Source organism: Salmo salar, chromosome 06 (assembly GCF_965601325.2).
Source record: "Salmo salar chromosome 06, fSalSal1, whole genome shotgun sequence".
NCBI lineage: Eukaryota > Metazoa > Chordata > Actinopteri > Salmoniformes > Salmonidae > Salmo > Salmo salar.
The window spans coordinates 10,572,525-10,599,927 of record NC_138296.1 but is presented as its reverse complement, the minus strand read 5'-3'; the positions used below and the strand labels follow the sequence as shown (position 1 = coordinate 10,599,927).

General features: G+C 41.7%; 1 protein-coding gene across 1 annotated transcript; it reads right to left on the bottom strand.

The window, feature by feature from the left end:
* Positions 1-1,143: 1,143 nt before the first annotated feature.
* LOC106606365 (radical S-adenosyl methionine domain-containing protein 1, mitochondrial-like) lies at positions 1,144-26,232 on the bottom strand. The gene is made up of 10 exons (XM_082976317.1): positions 25,807-26,232; positions 25,189-25,322; positions 24,291-24,495; positions 23,140-23,362; positions 22,642-22,784; positions 21,692-21,755; positions 21,159-21,306; positions 15,831-15,885; positions 3,020-3,123; positions 1,144-1,938 (listed from the first exon to the last, which is right to left on the bottom strand). Exons 1-10 carry the CDS (start codon positions 25,948-25,950, stop codon positions 1,773-1,775), a joined length of 1,386 nt encoding a protein of 461 aa, XP_082832443.1. The 5' UTR covers positions 25,951-26,232; the 3' UTR covers positions 1,144-1,772.
* Between the last annotated feature and the right edge of the window lie 1,171 nt (positions 26,233-27,403).

Below are 27,403 nucleotides of genomic sequence, written 5' to 3'. Positions count from 1 at the left end.
CAGGTCAGGGCTTATAGGGCTCAGGTCAGGGCTCAGGTCAGGGCTCAGGTCTCACAGGGCTCAGGTCAGGGCTCATAGGGCTCAGGTCAGGGCTTATAGGGCTCAGGTCAGGGCTCAGGTCTCACAGGGCTCAGGTCAGGGCTCATAGGGCTCAGGTCAGGGCTTATAGGGCTCAGGTCAGGGCTCAGGTCAGGACTCAGTTCAAAAGAAGTTACAATTTTAGGGAATGCACACAATTTCTTTAATTAGCATGAATGAACATTAATATCAGAATGAATAGTAGAAAGCACTTTACATTTTTATTGAGTAAGAAATTGAACCAACTATGCATTTCTCAGTCTATCTTAATTGGCAATCGGTTATAATTATCCTATTATAAATGTGTTCTTCTTATTAACCCATGTACACTATAACTACAATACACCCAGCGTGTCAAGAGGCCCATCTCAACAAGCCTCCACAACACGCTCCAGTCTACAGTGTTGTGGTGCTGTCTTCATGCTTAAACAACACGCTCCAGTCTACAGTGTTGTGGTGCTGTCTTCATGCTTAAACAACACGCTCCAGTCTACAGTGTTGTGGTGCTGTCTTCATGCTTAAACAACACGCTCCAGTCTACAGTGTTGTGGTGCTGTCTTCATGCTTAAACAACACGCTCCAGTCTACAGTGTTGTGGTGCTGTCTTCATGCTTAAACAACACGCTCCAGACTACAGTGTTGTGGTGCTGTCTTCATGCTTAAACAACACGCTCCAGTCTACAGTGTTGTGGTGCTGTCTTCATGCTTAAACAACACGCTCCAGACTACAGTGTTGTGGTGCTGTCTTCATGCTTAAACAACACGCTCCAGACTCTTCCTGGTGGATTACATGCTGTGTACCTGTCAGACCAAGCCTTTCATCACAGTTGATGGACAACAGAAGGTTTAAGCCTGTCTGTCTAATCTGGGATCTGCTCTGCACCTGGGCCAGATACAGGGACCACGACCACATCACTCTGCCCAAACACACACACACACACACACACACACACACACACACACACACACACACACACACACACACACACACACACACACACACACACACACACACACACACACACACACACACACACACACACACACACACACACACACCACACACACACACACACACACACACTCTCTCTCTCTCTCTCTCTCTCTCTCTGTCTGTCTCTGCCAGGTGATCCAGCCCCCTGCTCACGCTACATCTTCTCACACTATGATGATGGGGATGCAGAGCTCCAGTAGAGGGACCTTGACAATAACAGTGGTTCACTACAGCTCTGATGACAGATAACTAGATAAGCGTGGAGAAACTGGAGTCCGTGGCACGCTAACCTTCATAAACAACCTATTTAACTGCTGCTTTTGGTAACTGCTTGTCGTGTGTGTGTGTGTGAGATTACCTCTACTACATTGAAGGGGAGAATGATTTGTTCATAGAGGACATGGTGTGGAGAACCTTTCCTGAGTCCCGACAGCATCCTGTTCAACTGTAAATATCCTGTACAGAGCTTTATCAGCATCTCAGGCCCATCTAACCTGTCACTGATCAGAACATGGTGCCTACAGTTTAGTGTTATCTTACTGCAGCTGATCTACTTCATCAGTGTAGATGATAGATTTGACCAATATCTACAGTTCATAGTGGCTGCCGGGTCAGTCTCCGGGTCAGTCTCCGGGTCAGTCTCCGGGTCAGTCTCCGGGTCAGTCTCCGGGTCAGTCTCCGGGTCAGTCTCCCCTGTCTGTCAGCCAGGCTTGGAGACCCTCTGTCCTCCATCTCTCTGGTCTCCTATGGTGGCCCCCCTGGCCTGCTGCTCCTGGAGACCCTGGGTGTAAGCCTCCAGCAGCAGCAGCAGAGTGGGTAACATGCTGTCCAGTAAGGCCAGGCCCTGCCACGAGCACCGCAGACCCCTACACACAAGACAAAAGGGGTTGTCAGTGTTTCCCAAACTCAGTCCCGGGGACCCCAAGGGGTGCACGTTTTGGTTTTTGCCCCTACCACTACACAGCTGATTCAAATAGACTCATACAGACACGGAGATACAACTACTGGGTCCCACTTTAAACAAACCACAAGTTATAAGGATTAGAAGACCTGTCTGTTGAAGGTCTGGGTTACCTGTCATCCAGGATTAGAACGCCTGTCTGTTGAAGGTCTGGGTTACCTGTCATCCAGGATTAGAACGCCTGTCTGTTGAAGGTCTGGGTTACCTGTCATCCAGGATTAGAAGACCTGTCTGTTGAAGGTCTGGGTTACCTGTCATCCAGGATTAGAAGCCGCGGAGGCGGGCCTGTCTCGGTGGCCTGCGGAAGGTCTGGGTTACCTGTCATCCAGGATTAGAAGACCTGTCTGTTGAAGGTCTGGGTTACCTGTCATCCAGGATTAGAAGACCTGTCTGTTGAAGGTCTGGGTTACCTGTCATCCAGGATTAGAACGCCTGCGCTGGGTCTGGGCCTGCACCAGGTGGCCTGCGGGGTCTGGGACCTGTCATCCAGGATTAGAAGCCGCGGAGGCGGGCCTGTCTCCGGTTGAACGCCGTCTGCGGGTCTGGGACCTGTCATCCAGGATTAGAAGCCGCGGAGGCGGGCCTGTCTCCGGGGCCGCGTTGAAGGTCTGGGTTACCTGTCATCCAGGATTAGAACGCCTGTCTGTTGAAGGTCTGGGTTACCTGTCATCCAGGATTAGAAGACCTGTCTGTTGAAGGTCTGGGTTACCTGTCATCCAGGATTAGAAGACCTGTCTGTTGAAGGTCTGGGTTACCTGTCATCCAGGATTAGAACGACCTGTCTGTTGAAGGTCTGGGTTACCTGTCATCCAGGATTAGAACGCCTGTCTGCTGAAGGTCTGGGTTACCTGTCATCCAGGATTAGAACGCCTGTCTGTTGAAGGTCTGGGTTACCTGTCATCCAGGATTAGAAGACCTGTCTGTTGAAGGTCTGGGTTACCTGTCATCCAGGATTAGAAGACCTGTCTGTTGAAGGTCTGGGTTACCTGTCATCCAGGATTAGAACGCCTGTCTGTTGAAGGTCTTGTACTTCAGAGGATGAGCTGAGAATCTGGTGTAGATCTGCCCTGGGACTGAACAACTGCCAATGCTGCCACAGAAATAGCATGAATCAGAGACATAAAGACAGATGTAGACAGGAAGTAAGGTGAACCAGAGACATAAAGACAGAAAGTAAGGTGAACCAGAGACATAAAGACAGAAAGTAAGGTGAACCAGAGACATAAAGACAGAAAGTAAGGTGAACCAGAGACATAAAGACAGAAAGTAAGGTGAACCAGAGACATAAAGACAGAAAGTAAGGTGAACCAGAGACATAAAGACAGAAAGTAAGGTGAACAAGAGACATAAAGACAGAAAGTAAGGTGAACCAGAGACATAAAGACAGAAAGTAAGGTGAACCAGAGACATAAAGACAGAAAGTAAGGTGAACAAGAGACATAAAGACAGATGTAGACAGGAAGTAAGGTGAACCAGAGACATAAAGACAGAAAGTAAGGTGAACCAGAGACATAAAGACAGATGTAGACAGGAAGTAAGGTGAACCAGAGACATAAAGACAGAAAGTAAGGTGAACCAGAGACATGAAGACAGATGTAGACAGGAAGTAAGGTGAACCAGAGACATAAAGACAGAAAGTAAGGTGAACCAGAGACATGAAGACAGATGTAGACAGAAAGTAAGGTGAACCAGAGACATAAAGACAGAAAGTAAGGTGAACCAGAGACATAAAGACAGAAAGTAAGGTGAACCAGAGACATAAAGACAGAAAGTAAGGTGAACCAGAGACATAAAGACAGAAAGTAAGGTGAACAAGAGACAAAGACAGATGTAGACAGAAAGTAAGGTGAACCAGAGACATAAAGACAGAAAGTAAGGTGAACCAGAGACATAAAGACAGAAAGTAAGGTGAACCAGAGACATAAAGACAGAAAGTAAGGTGAACCAGAGACATAAAGACAGAAAGTAAGGTGAACCAGAGACATAAAGACAGAAAGTAAGGTGAACCAGAGACATAAAGACAGAAAGTAAGGTGAACCAGAGACATAAAGACAGAAAGTAAGGTGAACCAGAGACATAAAGACAGAAAGTAAGGTGAACAAGAGACATAAAGACAGAAAGTAAGGTGAACCAGAGACATAAAGACAGAAAGTAAGGTGAACCAGAGACATAAAGACAGAAAGTAAGGTGAACAAGAGACATAAAGACAGAAAGTAAGGTGAACCAGAGACATAAAGACAGAAAGTAAGGTGAACCAGAGACATAAAGACAGAAAGTAAGGTGAACCAGAGACATAAAGACAGAAAGTAAGGTGAACCAGAGACATAAAGACAGAAAGTAAGGTGAACAAGAGACATAAAGACAGAAAGTAAGGTGAACAAGAGACATAAAGACAGAAAGTAAGGTGAACCAGAGACATAAAGACAGAAAGTAAGGTGAACCAGAGACATAAAGACAGAAAGTAAGGTGAACCAGAGACATAAAGACAGAAAGTAAGGTGAACCAGAGACATAAAGACAGAAAGTAAGGTGAACCAGAGACATAAAGACAGAAAGTAAGGTGAACCAGAGACATAAAGACAGAAAGTAAGGTGAACAAGAGACAAAGACAGAAAGTAAGGTGAACAAGAGACATAAAGACAGAAAGTAAGGTGAACCAGAGACATAAAGACAGAAAGTAAGGTGAACCAGAGACATAAAGACAGAAAGTAAGGTGAACAAGAGACAAAGACAGAAAGTAAGGTGAACCAGAGACATAAAGACAGAAAGTAAGGTGAACCAGAGACATAAAGACAGAAAGTAAGGTGAACCAGAGACATAAAGACAGAAAGTAAGGTGAACCAGAGACATAAAGACAGAAAGTAAGGTGAACCAGAGACATAAAGACAGAAAGTAAGGTGAACCAGAGACATAAAGACAGAAAGTAAGGTGAACCAGAGACATAAAGACAGAAAGTAAGGTGAACAAGAGACATAAAGACAGATGTAGACAGAAAGTAAGGTGAACCAGAGACATAAAGACAGAAAGTAAGGTGAACCAGAGACATAAAGACAGAAAGTAAGGTGAACCAGAGACATAAAGACAGAAAGTAAGGTGAACAAGAGACAAAGACAGAAAGTAAGGTGAACCAGAGACATAAAGACAGAAAGTAAGGTGAACCAGAGACATAAAGACAGAAAGTAAGGTGAACCAGAGACATAAAGACAGAAAGTAAGGTGAACAAGAGACATAAAGACAGATGTAGACAGAAAGTAAGGTGAACCAGAGACATAAAGACAGAAAGTAAGGTGAACCAGAGACATAAAGACAGAAAGTAAGGTGAACCAGAGACATAAAGACAGAAAGTAAGGTGAACCAGAGACATAAAGACAGAAAGTAAGGTGAACCAGAGACATAAAGACAGAAAGTAAGGTGAACCAGAGACATAAAGACAGAAAGTAAGGTGAACAAGAGACATAAAGACAGATGTAGACAGAAAGTAAGGTGAACCAGAGACATAAAGACAGAAAGTAAGGTGAACCAGAGACATAAAGACAGAAAGTAAGGTGAACCAGAGACATAAAGACAGAAAGTAAGGTGAACAAGAGACAAAGACAGAAAGTAAGGTGAACCAGAGACATAAAGACAGAAAGTAAGGTGAACCAGAGACATAAAGACAGAAAGTAAGGTGAACCAGAGACATAAAGACAGAAAGTAAGGTGAACAAGAGACATAAAGACAGATGTAGACAGAAAGTAAGGTGAACCAGAGACATAAAGACAGAAAGTAAGGTGAACCAGAGACATAAAGACAGAAAGTAAGGTGAACCAGAGACATAAAGACAGAAAGCAAGGTGAACCAGAGACATAAAGACAGAAAGTAAGGTGAACCAGAGACATAAAGACAGAAAGTAAGGTGAACCAGAGACATAAAGACAGAAAGTAAGGTGAACCAGAGACATAAAGACAGAAAGTAAGGTGAACCAGAGACATAAAGACAGAAAGTAAGGTGAACAAGAGACATAAAGACAGAAAGTAAGGTGAACCAGAGACATAAAGACAGAAAGTAAGGTGAACCAGAGACATAAAGACAGAAAGTAAGGTGAACAAGAGACATAAAGACAGAAAGTAAGGTGAACCAGAGACATAAAGACAGAAAGTAAGGTGAACCAGAGACATAAAGACAGAAAGTAAGGTGAACCAGAGACATAAAGACAGAAAGTAAGGTGAACCAGAGACATAAAGACAGAAAGTAAGGTGAACAAGAGACATAAAGACAGAAAGTAAGGTGAACAAGAGACATAAAGACAGAAAGTAAGGTGAACCAGAGACATAAAGACAGAAAGTAAGGTGAACCAGAGACATAAAGACAGAAAGTAAGGTGAACCAGAGACATAAAGACAGAAAGTAAGGTGAACCAGAGACATAAAGACAGAAAGTAAGGTGAACCAGAGACATAAAGACAGAAAGTAAGGTGAACCAGAGACATAAAGACAGAAAGTAAGGTGAACAAGAGACAAAGACAGAAAGTAAGGTGAACAAGAGACATAAAGACAGAAAGTAAGGTGAACCAGAGACATAAAGACAGAAAGTAAGGTGAACCAGAGACATAAAGACAGAAAGTAAGGTGAACAAGAGACAAAGACAGAAAGTAAGGTGAACCAGAGACATAAAGACAGAAAGTAAGGTGAACCAGAGACATAAAGACAGAAAGTAAGGTGAACCAGAGACATAAAGACAGAAAGTAAGGTGAACCAGAGACATAAAGACAGAAAGTAAGGTGAACCAGAGACATGAAGACAGAAAGTAAGGTGAACCAGAGACATAAAGACAGAAAGTAAGGTGAACCAGAGACATAAAGACAGAAAGTAAGGTGAACAAGAGACATAAAGACAGAAAGTAAGGTGAACAACAGACATAAAGACAGAAAGTAAGGTGAACAAGAGACAAAGACAGAAAGTAAGGTGAACCAGAGACATAAAGACAGAAAGTAAGGTGAACCAGAGACATAAAGACAGAAAGTAAGGTGAACCAGAGACATAAAGACAGAAAGTAAGGTGAACCAGAGACATAAAGACAGAAAGTAAGGTGAACCAGAGACATAAAGACAGAAAGTAAGGTGAACCAGAGACATAAAGACAGAAAGTAAGGTGAACCAGAGACATAAAGACAGAAAGTAAGGTGAACCAGAGACATAAAGACAGAAAGTAAGGTGAACCAGAGACATAAAGACAGAAAGTAAGGTGAACCAGAGACATAAAGACAGAAAGTAAGGTGAACCAGAGACATAAAGACAGAAAGTAAGGTGAACAAGAGACAAAGACAGAAAGTAAGGTGAACCAGAGACATAAAGACAGAAAGTAAGGTGAACCAGAGACATAAAGACAGAAAGTAAGGTGAACCAGAGACATAAAGACAGAAAGTAAGGTGAACAAGAGACATAAAGACAGATGTAGACAGAAAGTAAGGTGAACCAGAGACATAAAGACAGAAAGTAAGGTGAACCAGAGACATAAAGACAGAAAGTAAGGTGAACCAGAGACATAAAGACAGAAAGCAAGGTGAACCAGAGACATAAAGACAGAAAGTAAGGTGAACCAGAGACATAAAGACAGAAAGTAAGGTGAACCAGAGACATAAAGACAGAAAGTAAGGTGAACCAGAGACATAAAGACAGAAAGTAAGGTGAACCAGAGACATAAAGACAGAAAGTAAGGTGAACAAGAGACATAAAGACAGAAAGTAAGGTGAACCAGAGACATAAAGACAGAAAGTAAGGTGAACCAGAGACATAAAGACAGAAAGTAAGGTGAACAAGAGACATAAAGACAGAAAGTAAGGTGAACCAGAGACATAAAGACAGAAAGTAAGGTGAACCAGAGACATAAAGACAGAAAGTAAGGTGAACCAGAGACATAAAGACAGAAAGTAAGGTGAACCAGAGACATAAAGACAGAAAGTAAGGTGAACCAGAGACATAAAGACAGAAAGTAAGGTGAACCAGAGACATAAAGACAGAAAGTAAGGTGAACCAGAGACATAAAGACAGAAAGTAAGGTGAACCAGAGACATAAAGACAGAAAGTAAGGTGAACCAGAGACATAAAGACAGAAAGTAAGGTGAACCAGAGACATAAAGACAGAAAGTAAGGTGAACAAGAGACATAAAGACAGAAAGTAAGGTGAACCAGAGACATAAAGACAGAAAGTAAGGTGAACCAGAGACATAAAGACAGAAAGTAAGGTGAACAAGAGACATAAAGACAGATGTAGACAGGAAGTAAGGTGAACCAGAGACATAAAGACAGAAAGTAAGGTGAACCAGAGACATAAAGACAGATGTAGACAGGAAGTAAGGTGAACCAGAGACATAAAGACAGAAAGTAAGGTGAACCAGAGACATGAAGACAGATGTAGACAGAAGTAAGGTGAACCAGAGACATAAAGACAGAAAGTAAGGTGAACCAGAGACATGAAGACAGATGTAGACAGAAAGTAAGGTGAACCAGAGACATAAAGACAGAAAGTAAGGTGAACCAGAGACATAAAGACAGAAAGTAAGGTGAACCAGAGACATAAAGACAGAAAGCAAGGTGAACCAGAGACATAAAGACAGAAAGTAAGGTGAACCAGAGACATAAAGACAGAAAGTAAGGTGAACCAGAGACATAAAGACAGAAAGTAAGGTGAACCAGAGACATAAAGACAGAAAGTAAGGTGAACCAGAGACATAAAGACAGAAAGTAAGGTGAACAAGAGACATAAAGACAGAAAGTAAGGTGAACCAGAGACATAAAGACAGAAAGTAAGGTGAACCAGAGACATAAAGACAGAAAGTAAGGTGAACAAGAGACATAAAGACAGAAAGTAAGGTGAACCAGAGACATAAAGACAGAAAGTAAGGTGAACCAGAGACATAAAGACAGAAAGTAAGGTGAACCAGAGACATAAAGACAGAAAGTAAGGTGAACCAGAGACATAAAGACAGAAAGTAAGGTGAACAAGAGACATAAAGACAGAAAGTAAGGTGAACAAGAGACATAAAGACAGAAAGTAAGGTGAACCAGAGACATAAAGACAGAAAGTAAGGTGAACCAGAGACATAAAGACAGAAAGTAAGGTGAACCAGAGACATAAAGACAGAAAGTAAGGTGAACCAGAGACATAAAGACAGAAAGTAAGGTGAACCAGAGACATAAAGACAGAAAGTAAGGTGAACCAGAGACATAAAGACAGAAAGTAAGGTGAACCAGAGACATAAAGACAGAAAGTAAGGTGAACAAGAGACAAAGACAGAAAGTAAGGTGAACAAGAGACATAAAGACAGAAAGTAAGGTGAACCAGAGACATAAAGACAGAAAGTAAGGTGAACCAGAGACATAAAGACAGAAAGTAAGGTGAACAAGAGACAAAGACAGAAAGTAAGGTGAACCAGAGACATAAAGACAGAAAGTAAGGTGAACCAGAGACATAAAGACAGAAAGTAAGGTGAACCAGAGACATAAAGACAGAAAGTAAGGTGAACCAGAGACATAAAGACAGAAAGTAAGGTGAACCAGAGACATAAAGACAGAAAGTAAGGTGAACCAGAGACATAAAGACAGAAAGTAAGGTGAACCAGAGACATAAAGACAGAAAGTAAGGTGAACAAGAGACATAAAGACAGATGTAGACAGAAAGTAAGGTGAACCAGAGACATAAAGACAGAAAGTAAGGTGAACCAGAGACATAAAGACAGAAAGTAAGGTGAACCAGAGACATAAAGACAGAAAGTAAGGTGAACAAGAGACATAAGACAGAAAGTAAGGTGAACCAGAGACATAAAGACAGAAAGTAAGGTGAACCAGAGACATAAAGACAGAAAGTAAGGTGAACCAGAGACATAAAGACAGAAAGTAAGGTGAACAAGAGACATAAAGACAGATGTAGACAGAAAGTAAGGTGAACCAGAGACATAAAGACAGAAAGTAAGGTGAACCAGAGACATAAAGACAGAAAGTAAGGTGAACCAGAGACATAAAGACAGAAAGTAAGGTGAACCAGAGACATAAAGACAGAAAGTAAGGTGAACCAGAGACATAAAGACAGAAAGTAAGGTGAACCAGAGACATAAAGACAGAAAGTAAGGTGAACCAGAGACATAAAGACAGAAAGTAAGGTGAACCAGAGACATAAAGACAGAAAGTAAGGTGAACCAGAGACATAAAGACAGAAAGTAAGGTGAACCAGAGACATAAAGACAGAAAGTAAGGTGAACCAGAGACATAAAGACAGAAAGTAAGGTGAACAAGAGACATAAAGACAGAAAGTAAGGTGAACCAGAGACATAAAGACAGAAAGTAAGGTGAACCAGAGACATAAAGACAGAAAGTAAGGTGAACCAGAGACATAAAGACAGAAAGTAAGGTGAACCAGAGACATAAAGACAGAAAGTAAGGTGAACAAGAGACATAAAGACAGAAAGTAAGGTGAACCAGAGACATAAAGACAGAAAGTAAGGTGAACCAGAGACATAAAGACAGAAAGTAAGGTGAACCAGAGACATAAAGACAGAAAGTAAGGTGAACCAGAGACATAAAGACAGAAAGTAAGGTGAACCAGAGACATAAAGACAGAAAGTAAGGTGAACCAGAGACATAAAGACAGAAAGTAAGGTGAACAAGAGACAAAGACAGAAAGTAAGGTGAACAAGAGACATAAAGACAGAAAGTAAGGTGAACCAGAGACATAAAGACAGAAAGTAAGGTGAACCAGAGACATAAAGACAGAAAGTAAGGTGAACAAGAGACATAAGACAGAAAGTAAGGTGAACCAGAGACATAAAGACAGAAAGTAAGGTGAACCAGAGACATAAAGACAGAAAGTAAGGTGAACCAGAGACATAAAGACAGAAAGTAAGGTGAACCAGAGACATAAAGACAGAAAGTAAGGTGAACCAGAGACATAAAGACAGAAAGTAAGGTGAACCAGAGACATAAAGACAGAAAGTAAGGTGAACCAGAGACATAAAGACAGAAAGTAAGGTGAACAAGAGACATAAAGACAGAAAGTAAGGTGAACAAGAGACATAAAGACAGAAAGTAAGGTGAACCAGAGACATAAGACAGAAAGTAAGGTGAACCAGAGACATAAAGACAGAAAGTAAGGTGAACCAGAGACATAAAGACAGAAAGTAAGGTGAACCAGAGACATAAAGACAGAAAGTAAGGTGAACCAGAGACATAAAGACAGAAAGTAAGGTGAACCAGAGACATAAAGACAGAAAGTAAGGTGAACCAGAGACATAAAGACAGAAAGTAAGGTGAACCAGAGACATAAAGACAGAAAGTAAGGTGAACCAGAGACATAAAGACAGAAAGTAAGGTGAACCAGAGACATAAAGACAGAAAGTAAGGTGAACCAGAGACATAAAGACAGAAAGTAAGGTGAACAAGAGACATAAAGACAGAAAGTAAGGTGAACCAGAGACATAAAGACAGAAAGTAAGGTGAACCAGAGACATAAAGACAGAAAGTAAGGTGAACCAGAGACATAAAGACAGAAAGTAAGGTGAACCAGAGACATAAAGACAGAAAGTAAGGTGAACCAGAGACATAAAGACAGAAAGTAAGGTGAACCAGAGACATAAAGACAGAAAGTAAGGTGAACCAGAGACATAAAGACAGAAAGTAAGGTGAACCAGAGACATAAAGACAGAAAGTAAGGTGAACCAGAGACATAAAGACAGAAAGTAAGGTGAACCAGAGACATAAAGACAGAAAGTAAGGTGAACCAGAGACATAAAGACAGAAAGTAAGGTGAACCAGAGACATAAAGACAGAAAGTAAGGTGAACCAGAGACATAAAGACAGAAAGTAAGGTGAACCAGAGACATAAAGACAGAAAGTAAGGTGAACCAGAGACATAAAGACAGAAAGTAAGGTGAACCAGAGACATAAAGACAGAAAGTAAGGTGAACCAGAGACATAAAGACAGAAAGTAAGGTGAACCAGAGACATAAAGACAGAAAGTAAGGTGAACCAGAGACATAAAGACAGAAAGTAAGGTGAACCAGAGACATAAAGACAGAAAGTAAGGTGAACCAGAGACATAAAGACAGAAAGTAAGGTGAACCAGAGACATAAAGACAGAAAGTAAGGTGAACCAGAGACATAAAGACAGAAAGTAAGGTGAACCAGAGACATAAAGACAGAAAGTAAGGTGAACCAGAGACATAAAGACAGAAAGTAAGGTGAACCAGAGACATAAAGACAGAAAGTAAGGTGAACAAGAGACAAAGACAGAAAGTAAGGTGAACAAGAGACAAAGACAGAAAGTAAGGTGAACAAGAGACATAAAGACAGAAAGTAAGGTGAACCAGAGACATAAAGACAGAAAGTAAGGTGAACCAGAGACATAAAGACAGAAAGTAAGGTGAACAAGAGACAAAGACAGAAAGTAAGGTGAACCAGAGACATAAAGACAGAAAGTAAGGTGAACCAGAGACATAAAGACAGAAAGTAAGGTGAACCAGAGACATAAAGACAGAAAGTAAGGTGAACCAGAGACATAAAGACAGAAAGTAAGGTGAACCAGAGACATAAAGACAGAAAGTAAGGTGAACCAGAGACATAAAGACAGAAAGTAAGGTGAACCAGAGACATAAAGACAGAAAGTAAGGTGAACAAGAGACATAAAGACAGAAAGTAAGGTGAACCAGAGACATAAAGACAGAAAGTAAGGTGAACAAGAGACATAAAGACAGAAAGTAAGGTGAACAAGAGACATAAAGACAGAAAGTAAGGTGAACAAGAGACAAAGACAGAAAGTAAGGTGAACCAGAGACATAAAGACAGAAAGTAAGGTGAACCAGAGACATAAAGACAGAAAGTAAGGTGAACCAGAGACATAAAGACAGAAAGTAAGGTGAACCAGAGACATAAAGACAGAAAGTAAGGTGAACCAGAGACATAAAGACAGAAAGTAAGGTGAACCAGAGACATAAAGACAGAAAGTAAGGTGAACCAGAGACATAAAGACAGAAAGTAAGGTGAACCAGAGACATAAAGACAGAAAGTAAGGTGAACAAGAGACATAAAGACAGAAAGTAAGGTGAACCAGAGACATAAAGACAGAAAGTAAGGTGAACCAGAGACATAAAGACAGAAAGTAAGGTGAACCAGAGACATAAAGACAGAAAGTAAGGTGAACAAGAGACATAAAGACAGAAAGTAAGGTGAACCAGAGACATAAAGACAGAAAGTAAGGTGAACCAGAGACATAAAGACAGAAAGTAAGGTGAACCAGAGACATAAAGACAGAAAGTAAGGTGAACCAGAGACATAAAGACAGAAAGTAAGGTGAACCAGAGACATAAAGACAGAAAGTAAGGTGAACCAGAGACATAAAGACAGAAAGTAAGGTGAACCAGAGACATAAAGACAGAAAGTAAGGTGAACAAGAGACAAAGACAGAAAGTAAGGTGAACAAGAGACATAAAGACAGAAAGTAAGGTGAACCAGAGACATAAAGACAGAAAGTAAGGTGAACCAGAGACATAAAGACAGAAAGTAAGGTGAACCAGAGACATAAAGACAGAAAGTAAGGTGAACCAGAGACATAAAGACAGAAAGTAAGGTGAACCAGAGACATAAAGACAGAAAGTAAGGTGAACCAGAGACATAAAGACAGAAAGTAAGGTGAACCAGAGACATAAAGACAGAAAGTAAGGTGAACCAGAGACATAAAGACAGAAAGTAAGGTGAACCAGAGACATAAAGACAGAAAGTAAGGTGAACCAGAGACATAAAGACAGAAAGTAAGGTGAACCAGAGACATAAAGACAGAAAGTAAGGTGAACCAGAGACATAAAGACAGAAAGTAAGGTGAACCAGAGACATAAAGACAGAAAGTAAGGTGAACCAGAGACATAAAGACAGAAAGTAAGGTGAACAAGAGACATAAAGACAGAAAGTAAGGTGAACAAGAGACAAAGACAGAAAGTAAGGTGAACCAGAGACATAAAGACAGAAAGTAAGGTGAACCAGAGACATAAAGACAGAAAGTAAGGTGAACCAGAGACATAAAGACAGAAAGTAAGGTGAACCAGAGACATAAAGACAGAAAGTAAGGTGAACCAGAGACATAAAGACAGAAAGTAAGGTGAACCAGAGACATAAAGACAGAAAGTAAGGTGAACCAGAGACATAAAGACAGAAAGTAAGGTGAACCAGAGACATAAAGACAGAAAGTAAGGTGAACCAGAGACATAAAGACAGAAAGTAAGGTGAACAAGAGACATAAAGACAGAAAGTAAGGTGAACCAGAGACATAAAGACAGAAAGTAAGGTGAACAAGAGACAAAGACAGAAAGTAAGGTGAACCAGAGACATAAAGACAGAAAGTAAGGTGAACCAGAGACATAAAGACAGAAAGTAAGGTGAACCAGAGACATAAAGACAGAAAGTAAGGTGAACAAGAGACATAAAGACAGAAAGTAAGGTGAACCAGAGACATAAAGACAGAAAGTAAGGTGAACCAGAGACATAAAGACAGAAAGTAAGGTGAACAAGAGACATAAAGACAGAAAGTAAGGTGAACCAGAGACATAAAGACAGAAAGTAAGGTGAACCAGAGACATAAAGACAGAAAGTAAGGTGAACAAGAGACATAAAGACAGAAAGTAAGGTGAACCAGAGACATAAAGACAGAAAGTAAGGTGAACCAGAGACATAAAGACAGAAAGTAAGGTGAACCAGAGACATAAAGACAGAAAGTAAGGTGAACCAGAGACATAAAGACAGAAAGTAAGGTGAACCAGAGACATAAAGACAGAAAGTAAGGTGAACAAGAGACAAAGACAGAAAGTAAGGTGAACCAGAGACATAAAGACAGAAAGTAAGGTGAACCAGAGACATAAAGACAGAAAGTAAGGTGAACCAGAGACATAAAGACAGAAAGTAAGGTGAACCAGAGACATAAAGACAGAAAGTAAGGTGAACCAGAGACATAAAGACAGAAAGTAAGGTGAACCAGAGACATAAAGACAGAAAGTAAGGTGAACCAGAGACATAAAGACAGAAAGTAAGGTGAACCAGAAAAAATGGTGTGAACATACAAATACTGAACACAACATCAGGTTAAAAAAAATGCTTTTATCACTGATGGCCCCTATTGATGCAAACAATGAATCTAGAAACAACTGAAACCTCCTCTTGTGTATATATACTGTGTATATATATATACTGTATAGTATGTGGACAGACTATGTAAACATAATCTGACCAAATTATGTGAGATTTTTGGTTCTGGGTTAACTGAGATTACCTGGTGGGTGATGCCGTCAGTATTCTGGGTTAAACGAGATTACCTGGTGAGTGATGCCGTCAGTATTCTGGGTTAAACGAGATTACCTGGTGAGTGATGCCGTCAGTATTCTGGGTTAACTGAGATTACCTGGTGGGTGATGCCGTCAGTATTCTGGGTTAACTGAGATTACCTGGTGAGTGATGTCGTCAGTATTCTGGGTTAACCGAGATTACCTGGTGAGTGATGCCGTCAGTATTCTGGGTTAACTGAGATTACCTGGTGGGTGATGCCGTCAGTATTCTGGGTTAACTGAGATTACCTGGTGAGTGATGTCGTCAGTATTCTGGGTTAACCGAGATTACCTGGTGGGTGATGCCGTCAGTATTCTGGGTTAACTGAGATTACCTGGTGAGTGATGTCGTCAGTATTCTGGGTTAACCGAGATTACCTGGTGAGTGATGCCGTCAGTATTCTGGGTTAACCGAGATTACCTGGTGAGTGATGCCGTCAGTATTCTGGGTTAACTGAGATTACCTGGTGAGTGATGCCGTCAACCAAACGCAGTCCCATGACCAACACTTCCTCCAATCTGCAATCAGTTGAATAAAGTTAACAAGTTGCTACAGTATATCATCTGCCATGCTGTGAGAAAGGAAGCCTTGTCCGAGTCAGAATGGCCCATAGGTCAGCATTTCCTGTTTCTGTAGCGTGAGCACTTGATGTACAAATATAACCCTTGAATAGAATCCCATGTTATGAGTGAGTCTGGAGTATTATTAGAAGTAGGTCATTAATGTGCAGCACCGTATGAACTCTGCAGGTGAACAGTATTATTAGAAGTAGGTCATTAATGTGCAGCACCGTATGAACTCTGCAGGTGAACAGTATTATTAGAAGTAGGTCATTAATGTGCAGCACCATATGAACTCTGCAGGTGAACAGTATTATTAGAAGTAGGTCATTAATGTGCAGCACCGTATGAACTCTGCAGGTGAACAGTATTATTAGAATTAGGTCATTAATGTGCAGCACCATATGAACTCTGCAGGTGAACAGTATTATTAGAAGTAGGTCATTAATGTGCAGCACCGTATGAACTCTGCAGGTGAACAGTATTATTAGAAGTAGGTCATTAATGTGCAGCACCATATGAACTCTGCAGGTGAACAGTATTATTAGAAGTAGGTCATTAATGTGCAGCACCGTATGAACTCTGCAGGTGAACAGTATTATTAGAAGTAGGTCATTAATGTGCAGCACCGTATGAACTCTGCAGGTGAACAGTATTATTAGAAGTAGGTCATTAATGTGCAGCACCGTATGAACTCTGCAGGTGAACAGTATTATTAGAAGTAGGTCATTAATGTGCAGCACCGTATGAACTCTGCAGGTCAACAGTATTATTAGAAGTAGGTCATTCATGTGCAGCACCGTATGAACTCTGCAGGTGAACAGTATTATTAGAAGTAGGTCATTAATGTGCAGCACCGTTTGAACTCTGCAGGTGAACAGTATTATTAGAAGTAGGTCATTAATGTGCAGCACCGTATGAACTCTGCAGGTGAACAGTATTATTAGAAGTAGGTCATTAATGTGCAGCACCGTATGAACTCTGCAGGTGAACAGTATTATTAGAATTAGGTCATTAATGTGCAGCACCGTATGAACTCTGCAGGTGAACAGTATTATTAGAAGTAGGTCATTAATGTGCAGCACCGTATGAACTCTGCAGGTGAACAGTATTATTAGAAGTAGGTCATTAATGTGCAGCACCGTATGAACTCTGCAGGTGAACAGTATTATTAGAAGTAGGTCATTAATGTGCAGCACCGTATGAACTCTGCAGGTGAACAGTATTATTAGAAGTAGGTCATTAATGTGCAGCACCGTATGAACTCTGCAGGTGAACAGTATTATTAGAAGTAGGTCATTAATGTGCAGCACCGTATGAACTCTGCAGGTGAACAGTATTATTAGAAGTAGGTCATTAATGTGCAGCACCGTATGAACTCTGCAGGTCAACAGTATTATTAGAAGTAGGTCATTAATGTGCAGCACCATATGAACTCTGCAGGTGAACAGTATTATTAGAAGTAGGTCATTAATGTGCAGCACCGTATGAACTCTGCAGGTGAACAGTATTATTAGAAATAGGTCATTAATGTGCAGCACCATATGAACTCTGCAGGTCAACAGTATTATTAGAAGTAGGTCATTAATGTGCAGCACCATATGAACTCTGCAGGTGAACAGTATTATTAGAAGTAGGTCATTAATGTGCAGCACCGTATGAACTCTGCAGGTGAACAGTATTATTAGAAGTAGGTCATTAATGTGCAGCACCGTATGAACTCTGCAGGTGAACAGTATTATTAGAAGTAGGTCATTAATGTGCAGCACCGTATGAACTCTGCAGGTGAACAGTATTATTAGAAGTAGGTCATTAATGTGCAGCACCGTATGAACTCTGCAGGTGAACAGTATTATTAGAAGTAGGTCATTAATGTGCAGCACCGTATGAACTCTGCAGGTGAACAGTATTATTAGAAGTAGGTCATTAATGTGCAGCACCATATGAACTCTGCAGGTGAACAGTATTATTAGAAGTAGGTCATTAATGTGCAGCACCGTATGAACTCTGCAGGTGAACAGTATTATTAGAAGTAGGTCATTAATGTGCAGCACCGTATGAACTCTGCAGGTGAACAGTATTATTAGAAGTAGGTCATTAATGTGCAGCACCGTATGAACTCTGCAGGTGAACAGTATTATTAGAAGTAGGTCATTAATGTGCAGCACCGTATGAACTCTGCAGGTCAACAGTATTATTAGAAGTAGGTCATTCATGTGCAGCACCGTATGAACTCTGCAGGTGAACAGTATTATTAGAAGTAGGTCATTAATGTGCAGCACCGTTTGAACTCTGCAGGTGAACAGTATTATTAGAAGTAGGTCATTAATGTGCAGCACCGTATGAACTCTGCAGGTGAACAGTATTATTAGAAGTAGGTCATTAATGTGCAGCACCGTATGAACTCTGCAGGTGAACAGTATTATTAGAATTAGGTCATTAATGTGCAGCACCGTATGAACTCTGCAGGTGAACAGTATTATTAGAAGTAGGTCATTAATGTGCAGCACCGTATGAACTCTGCAGGTGAACAGTATTATTAGAAGTAGGTCATTAATGTGCAGCACCGTATGAACTCTGCAGGTGAACAGTATTATTAGAAGTAGGTCATTAATGTGCAGCACCGTATGAACTCTGCAGGTGAACAGTATTATTAGAAGTAGGTCATTAATGTGCAGCACCGTATGAACTCTGCAGGTGAACAGTATTATTAGAAGTAGGTCATTAATGTGCAGCACCGTATGAACTCTGCAGGTGAACAGTATTATTAGAAGTAGGTCATTAATGTGCAGCACCGTATGAACTCTGCAGGTCAACAGTATTATTAGAAGTAGGTCATTAATGTGCAGCACCATATGAACTCTGCAGGTGAACAGTATTATTAGAAGTAGGTCATTAATGTGCAGCACCGTATGAACTCTGCAGGTGAACAGTATTATTAGAAATAGGTCATTAATGTGCAGCACCATATGAACTCTGCAGGTCAACAGTATTATTAGAAGTAGGTCATTAATGTGCAGCACCATATGAACTCTGCAGGTGAACAGTATTATTAGAAGTAGGTCATTAATGTGCAGCACCGTATGAACTCTGCAGGTGAACAGTATTATTAGAAGTAGGTCATTAATGTGCAGCACCGTATGAACTCTGCAGGTGAACAGTATTATTAGAAGTAGGTCATTAATGTGCAGCACCGTATGAACTCTGCAGGTGAACAGTATTATTAGAAGTAGGTCATTAATGTGCAGCACCGTATGAACTCTGCAGGTGAACAGTATTATTAGAAGTAGGTCATTAATGTGCAGCACCGTATGAACTCTGCAGGTGAACAGTATTATTAGAATTAGGTCATTAATGTGCAGCACCGTATGAACTCTGCAGGTGAACAGTATTATTAGAAGTAGGTCATTAATGTGCAGCACCGTATGAACTCTGCAGGTGAACAGTATTATTAGAAGTAGGTCATTAATGTGCAGCACCGTATGAACTCTGCAGGTGAACAGTATTATTAGAAGTAGGTCATTAATGTGCAGCACCGTATGAACTCTGCAGGTGAACAGTATTATTAGAAGTAGGTCATTAATGTGCAGCACCGTATGAACTCTGCAGGTGAACAGTATTATTAGAAGTAGGTCATTAATGTGCAGCACCGTATGAACTCTGCAGGTGAACAGTATTATTAGAAGTAGGTCATTAATGTGCAGCACCGTATGAACTCTGCAGGTCAACAGTATTATTAGAAGTAGGTCATTAATGTGCAGCACCATATGAACTCTGCAGGTGAACAGTATTATTAGAAGTAGGTCATTAATGTGCAGCACCGTATGAACTCTGCAGGTGAACAGTATTATTAGAAATAGGTCATTAATGTGCAGCACCATATGAACTCTGCAGGTGAACAGTATTATTAGAAGTAGGTCATTAATGTGCAGCACCATATGAACTCTGCAGGTGAACAGTATTATTAGAAGTAGGTCATTAATGTGCAGCACCGTATGAACTCTGCAGGTGAACAGTATTATTAGAAGTAGGTCATTAATGTGCAGCACCGTATGAACTCTGCAGGTGAACAGTATTATTAGAAGTAGGTCATTAATGTGCAGCACCATATGAACTCTGCAGGTGAACAGTATTATTAGAAGTAGGTCATTAATGTGCAGCACCGTATGAACTCTGCAGGTGAACAGTATTATTAGAAATAGGTCATTAATGTGCAGCACCGTATGAACTCTGCAGGTGAACAGTATTATTAGAAGTAGGTCATTAATGTGCAGCACCGTATGAACTCTGCAGGTGAACAGTATTATTAGAAATAGGTCATTAATGTGCAGCACCGTATGAACTCTGCAGGTGAACAGTATTATTAGAAGTAGGTCATTAATGTGCAGCACCATATGAACTCTGCAGGTGAACAGTATTATTAGAAGTAGGTCATTAATGTGCAGCACCATATGAACTCTGCAGGTGAACAGTATTATTAGAAGTAGGTCATTAATGTGCAGCACCGTATGAACTCTGCAGGTGAACAGTATTATTAGAAGTAGGTCATTAATGTGCAGCACCGTATGAACTCTGCAGGTGAACAGTATTATTAGAAGTAGGTCATTAATGTGCAGCACCATATGAACTCTGCAGGTGAACAGTATTATTAGAAGTAGGTCATTAATGTGCAGCACCGTATGAACTCTGCAGGTGAACAGTATTATTAGAAGTAGGTCATTAATGTGCAGCACCGTATGAACTCTGCAGGTGAACAGTATTATTAGAAGTAGGTCATTAATGTGCAGCACCGTATGAACTCTGCAGGTGAACAGTATTATTAGAAGTAGGTCATTAATGTGCAGCACCATATGAACTCTGCAGGTGAACAGTCTGAAGAGCAGACAGTAGATCAGCTGACTCAGTCAACCAGTCTGTCTATGCCCTCTATTGGCTGATATTGAGAGTGCACTTACTGATTTTTTAAGCATCATGAAATGTGATAGTTTGTTATTCCCAATCTAGTGACGAGAAGCTTATCGCGATGACGTGGCACGACACGATTTTCTGTTTGCACAGACGGACCACTTAGAAGTCAAATCATGGTGAAAATAGTTATCTTACCCACTCAGAGATCATAGATTATTAACAAATTGACAGGAGTTTCATTCTGGAGTGGATTATCCCTTTAATGAGCAGCACGGTGTGAACTCTGCAGGTAAACAGCCTGAAGCGGAAAGTAGTTGACTCACAGTCCCAGGTGGGTGAGGGGTATCCTGCGTCGAGTCCCGTGACCCCTCTGCTGCACCTCTCTCAACCAGACATCAGGCTCCAGAGTCTGGGTGCGGGCCTCTCGACACACATCCTCCTCTCCATGGGGGACGAAGCGACCATGGGCACCTGGCAGACAGAAGAGTCCCACTTCAAATAAACAACCACTGATAAAGGCTTTATAGAGCATTCATAACGGTGTTATAGAGCATTCATAACGGTGATATAGAGCATTCATAGTCTTTAGAGCATTCATTGCGGTGTTATAGGGCATTCATAACGGTGTTATAGAGCATTCATAACGTCTTTATAGAGTATTCATAAAGGTGTTATAGAACATTCATAAAGTCTTTATAAAGCATTCATAAAGGTGTTATAAAGCATTCATAGTCTTTACAGAGCATTCATAAAGGTGTTATAGAACATTCATAAAGTATTCATAAAGCATTCATAAAGGTGTTATAAAGCATTCATAAAGGTGTTATAAAGCATTCATAAAGCACTATTAACTCACCTGGGCCCACTCCAAGGTACTGACTGGCCTTCCAGTAGCTCATATTGTGTTGGCTGATGGCACCCTTCAAAACAAACAGAAAATACACAAGGTATATTACAGATGTGTGCTGACTGTAGCAGGTAATATTCATATTCAATAGTGATGACAACCAATACAGCACAGAGAACAGCCTGGTGTTTCTACTGCAGAGTTTTCTACTAAAGGTATTTCTACAGCAGGGTTTTCTACTAAAGGTATTTCTACTGCAGGGTTTTCTACTAAAGGTATTTCTACAGCAGGGTTTTCTACTAAAGGTATTCCTACTGCAGGGTTTTCTACTAAATTAATTTCTACTGCAGGGTTTTCTACTAAAGGTATTTCTACTAAAGGTATTTCTACAGCAGGGTTTTCTACTAAAGGTATTTCTACAGCAGGGTTTTCTACAAAATGAATTTCTACAGCAGGGTTTTCTACTAAAAGTATTTCTACTGCAGGGTTTTCTACTAAATTAATTTCTACAGCAGGGTTTTCTACAGCAGGGTTTTCTCCTAAATTAATTTCTACTGCAGGGTTTTCTACAGCAGGGTTTTCTACTAAAGGTATTTCTACAGCAGGGTTTTCTACAGCAGGGTTTTCTACTAAAGGTATTTCTACAGCAGGGTTTTCTACTAAAGGTATTTCTACAGCAGGGTTTTCTACTAAAGGTATTTCTACACCAGGGTTCTCTACTAAATTAATTTCTACAGCAGGGTTTTCTACTAAAGGTATTTCTACACCAGGGTTTTCTACTAAATGAATTTCTACACCAGGGTTTTCTACTAAAGGTATTTCTACACCAGGGTTTTCTACTAAAGGTATTTCTACAGCAGGGTTTTCTACTAAATGAATTTCTACACAATTTCTACTATAGCACAGTGGTAGGACAGACACAATGACACACACCCACAGAGAAAGAGAGTAGAACTTACATTTCTTGCAAAGTTGGACACCTCATACTGCAGATAGCCTCTCTTCTGAAGAATCCTCCTGGCTGATTCATACATGACAGCTGTGATGTCATCACTGGGCACGCTCAGTTGGCCTTTCTGGACCTGTCTGAAGAGCTGTGTGCCTGCAGTTGACATGTTTACATTGGAGTCATTTAGCAGCAGAATCTCTTATCCAGAGTGACTTACAGTCAGGTCATATATTCATTTGGATACCTATTACCTGTCAATCACTACAGCTACTAATTCAACTACAGTAAGTAAAAACAACCACATATCACAGTCACTGCAAGTAAAACCTTCTACAAAATATCTGCAAACTCAGTCTGCTGGGGGCGGTGTAGTGGTGGTGTTCCTGTTACTGTCTCTCCTGTAGTCCTCTCCTCCATCTCCCCATCTCATTTTCTCATCTGTACCTGTCAATTCAACTTCTAAATACCCACGTACAAAAACTCTCAGTGTCAGTAAGAAAAGACATGCCTCTCTCCAGGGTCAGCTGGTACAGGGAGACATGGTCATCACACACCGACAGCAGCTCATCCAATTCCAACTCCCAGGATGCAACACTCTGACCAGGACGTCCAAACATGACGTCGACCGACACCCTACCCGGGCAGAGCCTCCGAGCCTCTGCTACAGTCTGCAAAGCATGCTGGGAGTTATGGTCTCTCCCCAGAACCTTCAGGTCGTCGTCCCGGAGAGACTGTTGGTTGAAAATAAGCAGACATATGAGACATGTAAAAACAGTGTTTCATAAAGCTCAACTTCAGCTCCGCGACCAGCTCCCCGACCTGCTCCACATAGAAAAAGGACAATTTGTTCTCAGAACAAAGCTAGTGATCAGTGACCGACTGTTCAGAACAAAGCTAGTGATCAGTGACCGCCTGTTCAGAACAAAGCTAGTGATCAGTGACTGACTGTTCAGAACAAAGCTAGTGATCAGTGACTGACTGTTCAGAACAAAGCTAGTAATCAGTGACTGACTGTTCAGAACAAAGCTAGTGATCAGTGACTGACTGTTCAGAACAAAGCTAGTAATCAGTGACTGACTGTTCAGAACAAAGCTAGTAATCAGTGACTGACTGTTCAGAACAAAGCTAGTGATCAGTGACTGACTGTTCAGAACAAAGCTAGTGATCAGTGACCGCCTGTTCAGAACAAAGCTAGTGATCAGTGACTGACTGTTCAGAACAAAGCTAGTGATCAGTGACCGCCTGTTCAGAACAAAGCTAGTGATCAGTGACTGACTGTTCAGAACAAAGCTAGTGATCAGTGACTGATTGTTCAGAACAAAGCTAGTGATCAGTGACTGATTGTTCAGAACAAAGCTAGTGATCAGTGACTGACTGTTCAGAACAAAGCTAGTGATCAGTGACTGACTGTGTTGCATCACACTCTTATCCTCCAGGGACTCCTCCTCTCCTTCCTCCCTTTCCACCATTAACAATGTTTTCTGTTGTTTCAGTTTCCGTAGCAGAAAAGGTTTTATGGGAAAGGGTTGCTAGCCTAACCGTTCCCATTAATCTTGTAGCCCAGGGGATGTACAGTAGAAGGACGTACTTCAACACTTCTGAGAACGCTTTCTGGAAATCTACTATGTGCAACTGACTGAACACCAGCCTTAATCTCACCTGCACCCCGATGGAAAAACGGTTGACACCAGCATGGAGGAAGTCCTCCAACTTAGAGCTTCCTACGGGGGTGGGGTTGACCTCCAGAGTGACCTCCGCCTCCTCTGATAGTCCAGCGTGCCTGGCAACTGTCTCTAGGACCGCAGCGATAGTGGAGGGGTGGGCCAGGCTAGGAGTCCCACCTCCAAAAAACACAGAGGTGATCCTGAAGATGAGAGAGACATGGAGAGAGAGAAAGAGAGAGAGAGGGGGGGAGACAGAGAGAGAGACAGAGAGAGAGAGTTAGAAAGAGACATGGAGAGAGAGAGAGAGACAGGGAGAGAGACAGGGAGAGAGAGAGAGAGAGAGAGACAGGGAGACAGAGAGAGACAGGGAGAGACAGGGAGAGACAGAGAGAGACAGAGAGAGAGACAGGGAGAGAGACAGGGAGAGAGAGAGAGAGGGAGACAGAGAGAGAGACAGGGAGAGAGAGACAGAGAGAGACAGGGAGAGAGACAGGGAGAGAGACAGGGAGAGAGAGAGAGAGGGAGACAGAGAGAGAGACAGGGAGAGAGAGACAGAGAGAGACAGGGAGAGACAGAGAGAGACAGGGAGAGAGAGAGAGACAGGGAGAGAGAGAGAGGGAGACATGGAGAGAGAGACAGAGAGGGAGAAAGACAGAGAGATGTTAAAATAGAAAGAAGAAAAAAGACTATTGTGTTTGGAGTTGAACTCCAGGAGGTGGAGGAGCAGCCTGAGTCTGAAAATGGCCCCCTGTTCCCTCCATAGTCAGCCTTAGGCACTCTGGAAATAGTGCACTGTTTAGGGAATAGGGTGCCATTTCAGATGTTCCCATGGAGACACTAAAGCTAAAGGTGATGGCCCACAGAGGAGGGTTGAATTTAGACGGTAAACCTACCGGGACACCTGGCTGAGCTTTAGTAAGGTCTCCGTCTCCCTCTGGAGACACTCCAACATGACGTCCTGCTTGTCAGAGCGAGGGATGTACTTGTTGAAGTTACAGTAGAAGCATCTCTTCAGACAGTAAGGCCACTATGAACAGGAGAGGATCAGGGTTAATATCAGGGATGTACTTGTTGTTACAGTAGACAGAGGAGGCTGGTGGGAGGAGCTATAGGAGGACAGGCTCATTGTAATGGTTGGAGTGGACTCAATAGAACTGAGTCCAACACACTGTTCCCATGTGTTAGGCACCATTTCATTTTTTAAACATTTAACCTTTATTTAACTAGGCAAGTCAGTTAAGAACAAATTCTTATTTACAATGATGGCCTAACCCGGCCAAACCCGGACGACGCTGGGCCAATTGTGCACCGCCCTATGGGACTCCCAATCACGGCCGGTTGTGATACAGCCTGGAATCCATTACAGCCATAATAATGAGCCCATCCTCCTATAGCATCTCCCACCAGCCTCCTCTGCAGTAGGCACATCCCTTCAGACAGTATGGCCACTGTGTGTGTGTGTGTGTGTGTGTGTGTGTGTGTGTGGTGGGGTGGGGTCTACCAATACTCACGTGCACATAGAGTGAAGCCTCCGTTGACAATGGTGGAGAGGAGAAACCGGCTAACGTGGAAACTGCACCACTCACTTCCCTACTGAAACAGCGACCCACGCAGACCGCAGGCCCGCGGACAGCTGTTAAACATGTTTTCAGCATCCTTTCACTCAATATGTGAGCGAATGTCAGACAATCATTTCAAGTTGTTGCACTACTGTACAGTAACGTTACATCGTAAGTTGGTTGCCTTTGAACTGTAGCACCTACCACATGCAAGTCAAACTAACCGGTTATTTTGGTAACGATGTATCTATCCGTGATTTACCGCGGTATAATCATAACATGACACAATGTAGCTAAAACGTTACTGTCCACAGACCGTGCAATAGCATGCGATCAACTTCCTACCACAACACACTTCTAGAAACAGGAAGACAACAAACCGATTTCCGTTGTGTAATACCTACTACAACCAGACGGTGGTGCTGTTTCGTTTAATGTAAATTTGCCACCTTGCTGTACTGGCAGAATGATTGGTCAGGCTGATGGGCCAGACCATTAATTTTTCCCAGGGCCAGGAGTTGTTCCTGGTAAAGTAAAGTGCTCGGGAAAAAACGCATCATATATTTTGGCCTCCAAAACAGTCAGGCTATAAGTGTAACTTTATGTAGAGATGTGACCACTGAGCACCATATACAGCTGGCTAATCTCATCTCTAACCATATTGTAGATCGGGAAATGTCAGATGTCTCCAGGCAACAGGTCTGAAATGTAAGAGAAATAGAGCCGTAGCAGGAGTTTGACTATCTAGACGATGTGGATGTGTTCACATGGACCAAACATCATGTTTGGAATCTGAGACGACAAGAGCTACATGGCATTTAAAAAAAATATATATTTCACCTTTATTTAACCAGGTAGGCTGGTTGAGAACAAGTTCTCATTTACAACTGTGGCCAAGATAAAATAAAGCAGTGCAACAAAAACAACAACAGAGTTACAACATGGAATAAACAAACATACAGTCAATAATACAATAGAAAAAGTCTATATACAGTGTGTGCAAATGAGGTAAGATTAGGGAGGTAAGGCAATAAATAGGCCGTAGTGGCAAAATAATTACAATTTAGCAATTAAACACAAGTGATAGATGTGCAGAAGATGAATGTGGGCCAGGCTAGAGTCCCACCTCCAAAAAACACAGAGGTGATCCTGAAGATGAGAGAGACATGGAGAGAGAGAAAGAGAGAGAGAGGGGGGGAGACAGAGAGAGAGACAGAGAGAGAGAGTTAGAAAGAGACATGGAGAGAGAGAGAGACAGGGAGAGAGACAGGGAGAGAGAGAGAGAGACAGGGAGACAGAGAGAGAGAGACAGGGAGACAGAGATACTGGGGTGCAAAGGAGCAAAAATAAATAAATAACAATATGGGGATGAGGTAGTTGGATGGGCTATTTACAGATAGGCTATGTACAGGTGCCATGATCTGTAAGCTGCTCTGACAGCTGATGCTTAAAGTTAGTGAGGGAGATATGAGTCTCCAGCTTTAGTGATTTTTGCAATTTGTTCCAGTCATTGGCAGCAGAGAACTGGAAGGAAAGGCGGCCAAAAGAG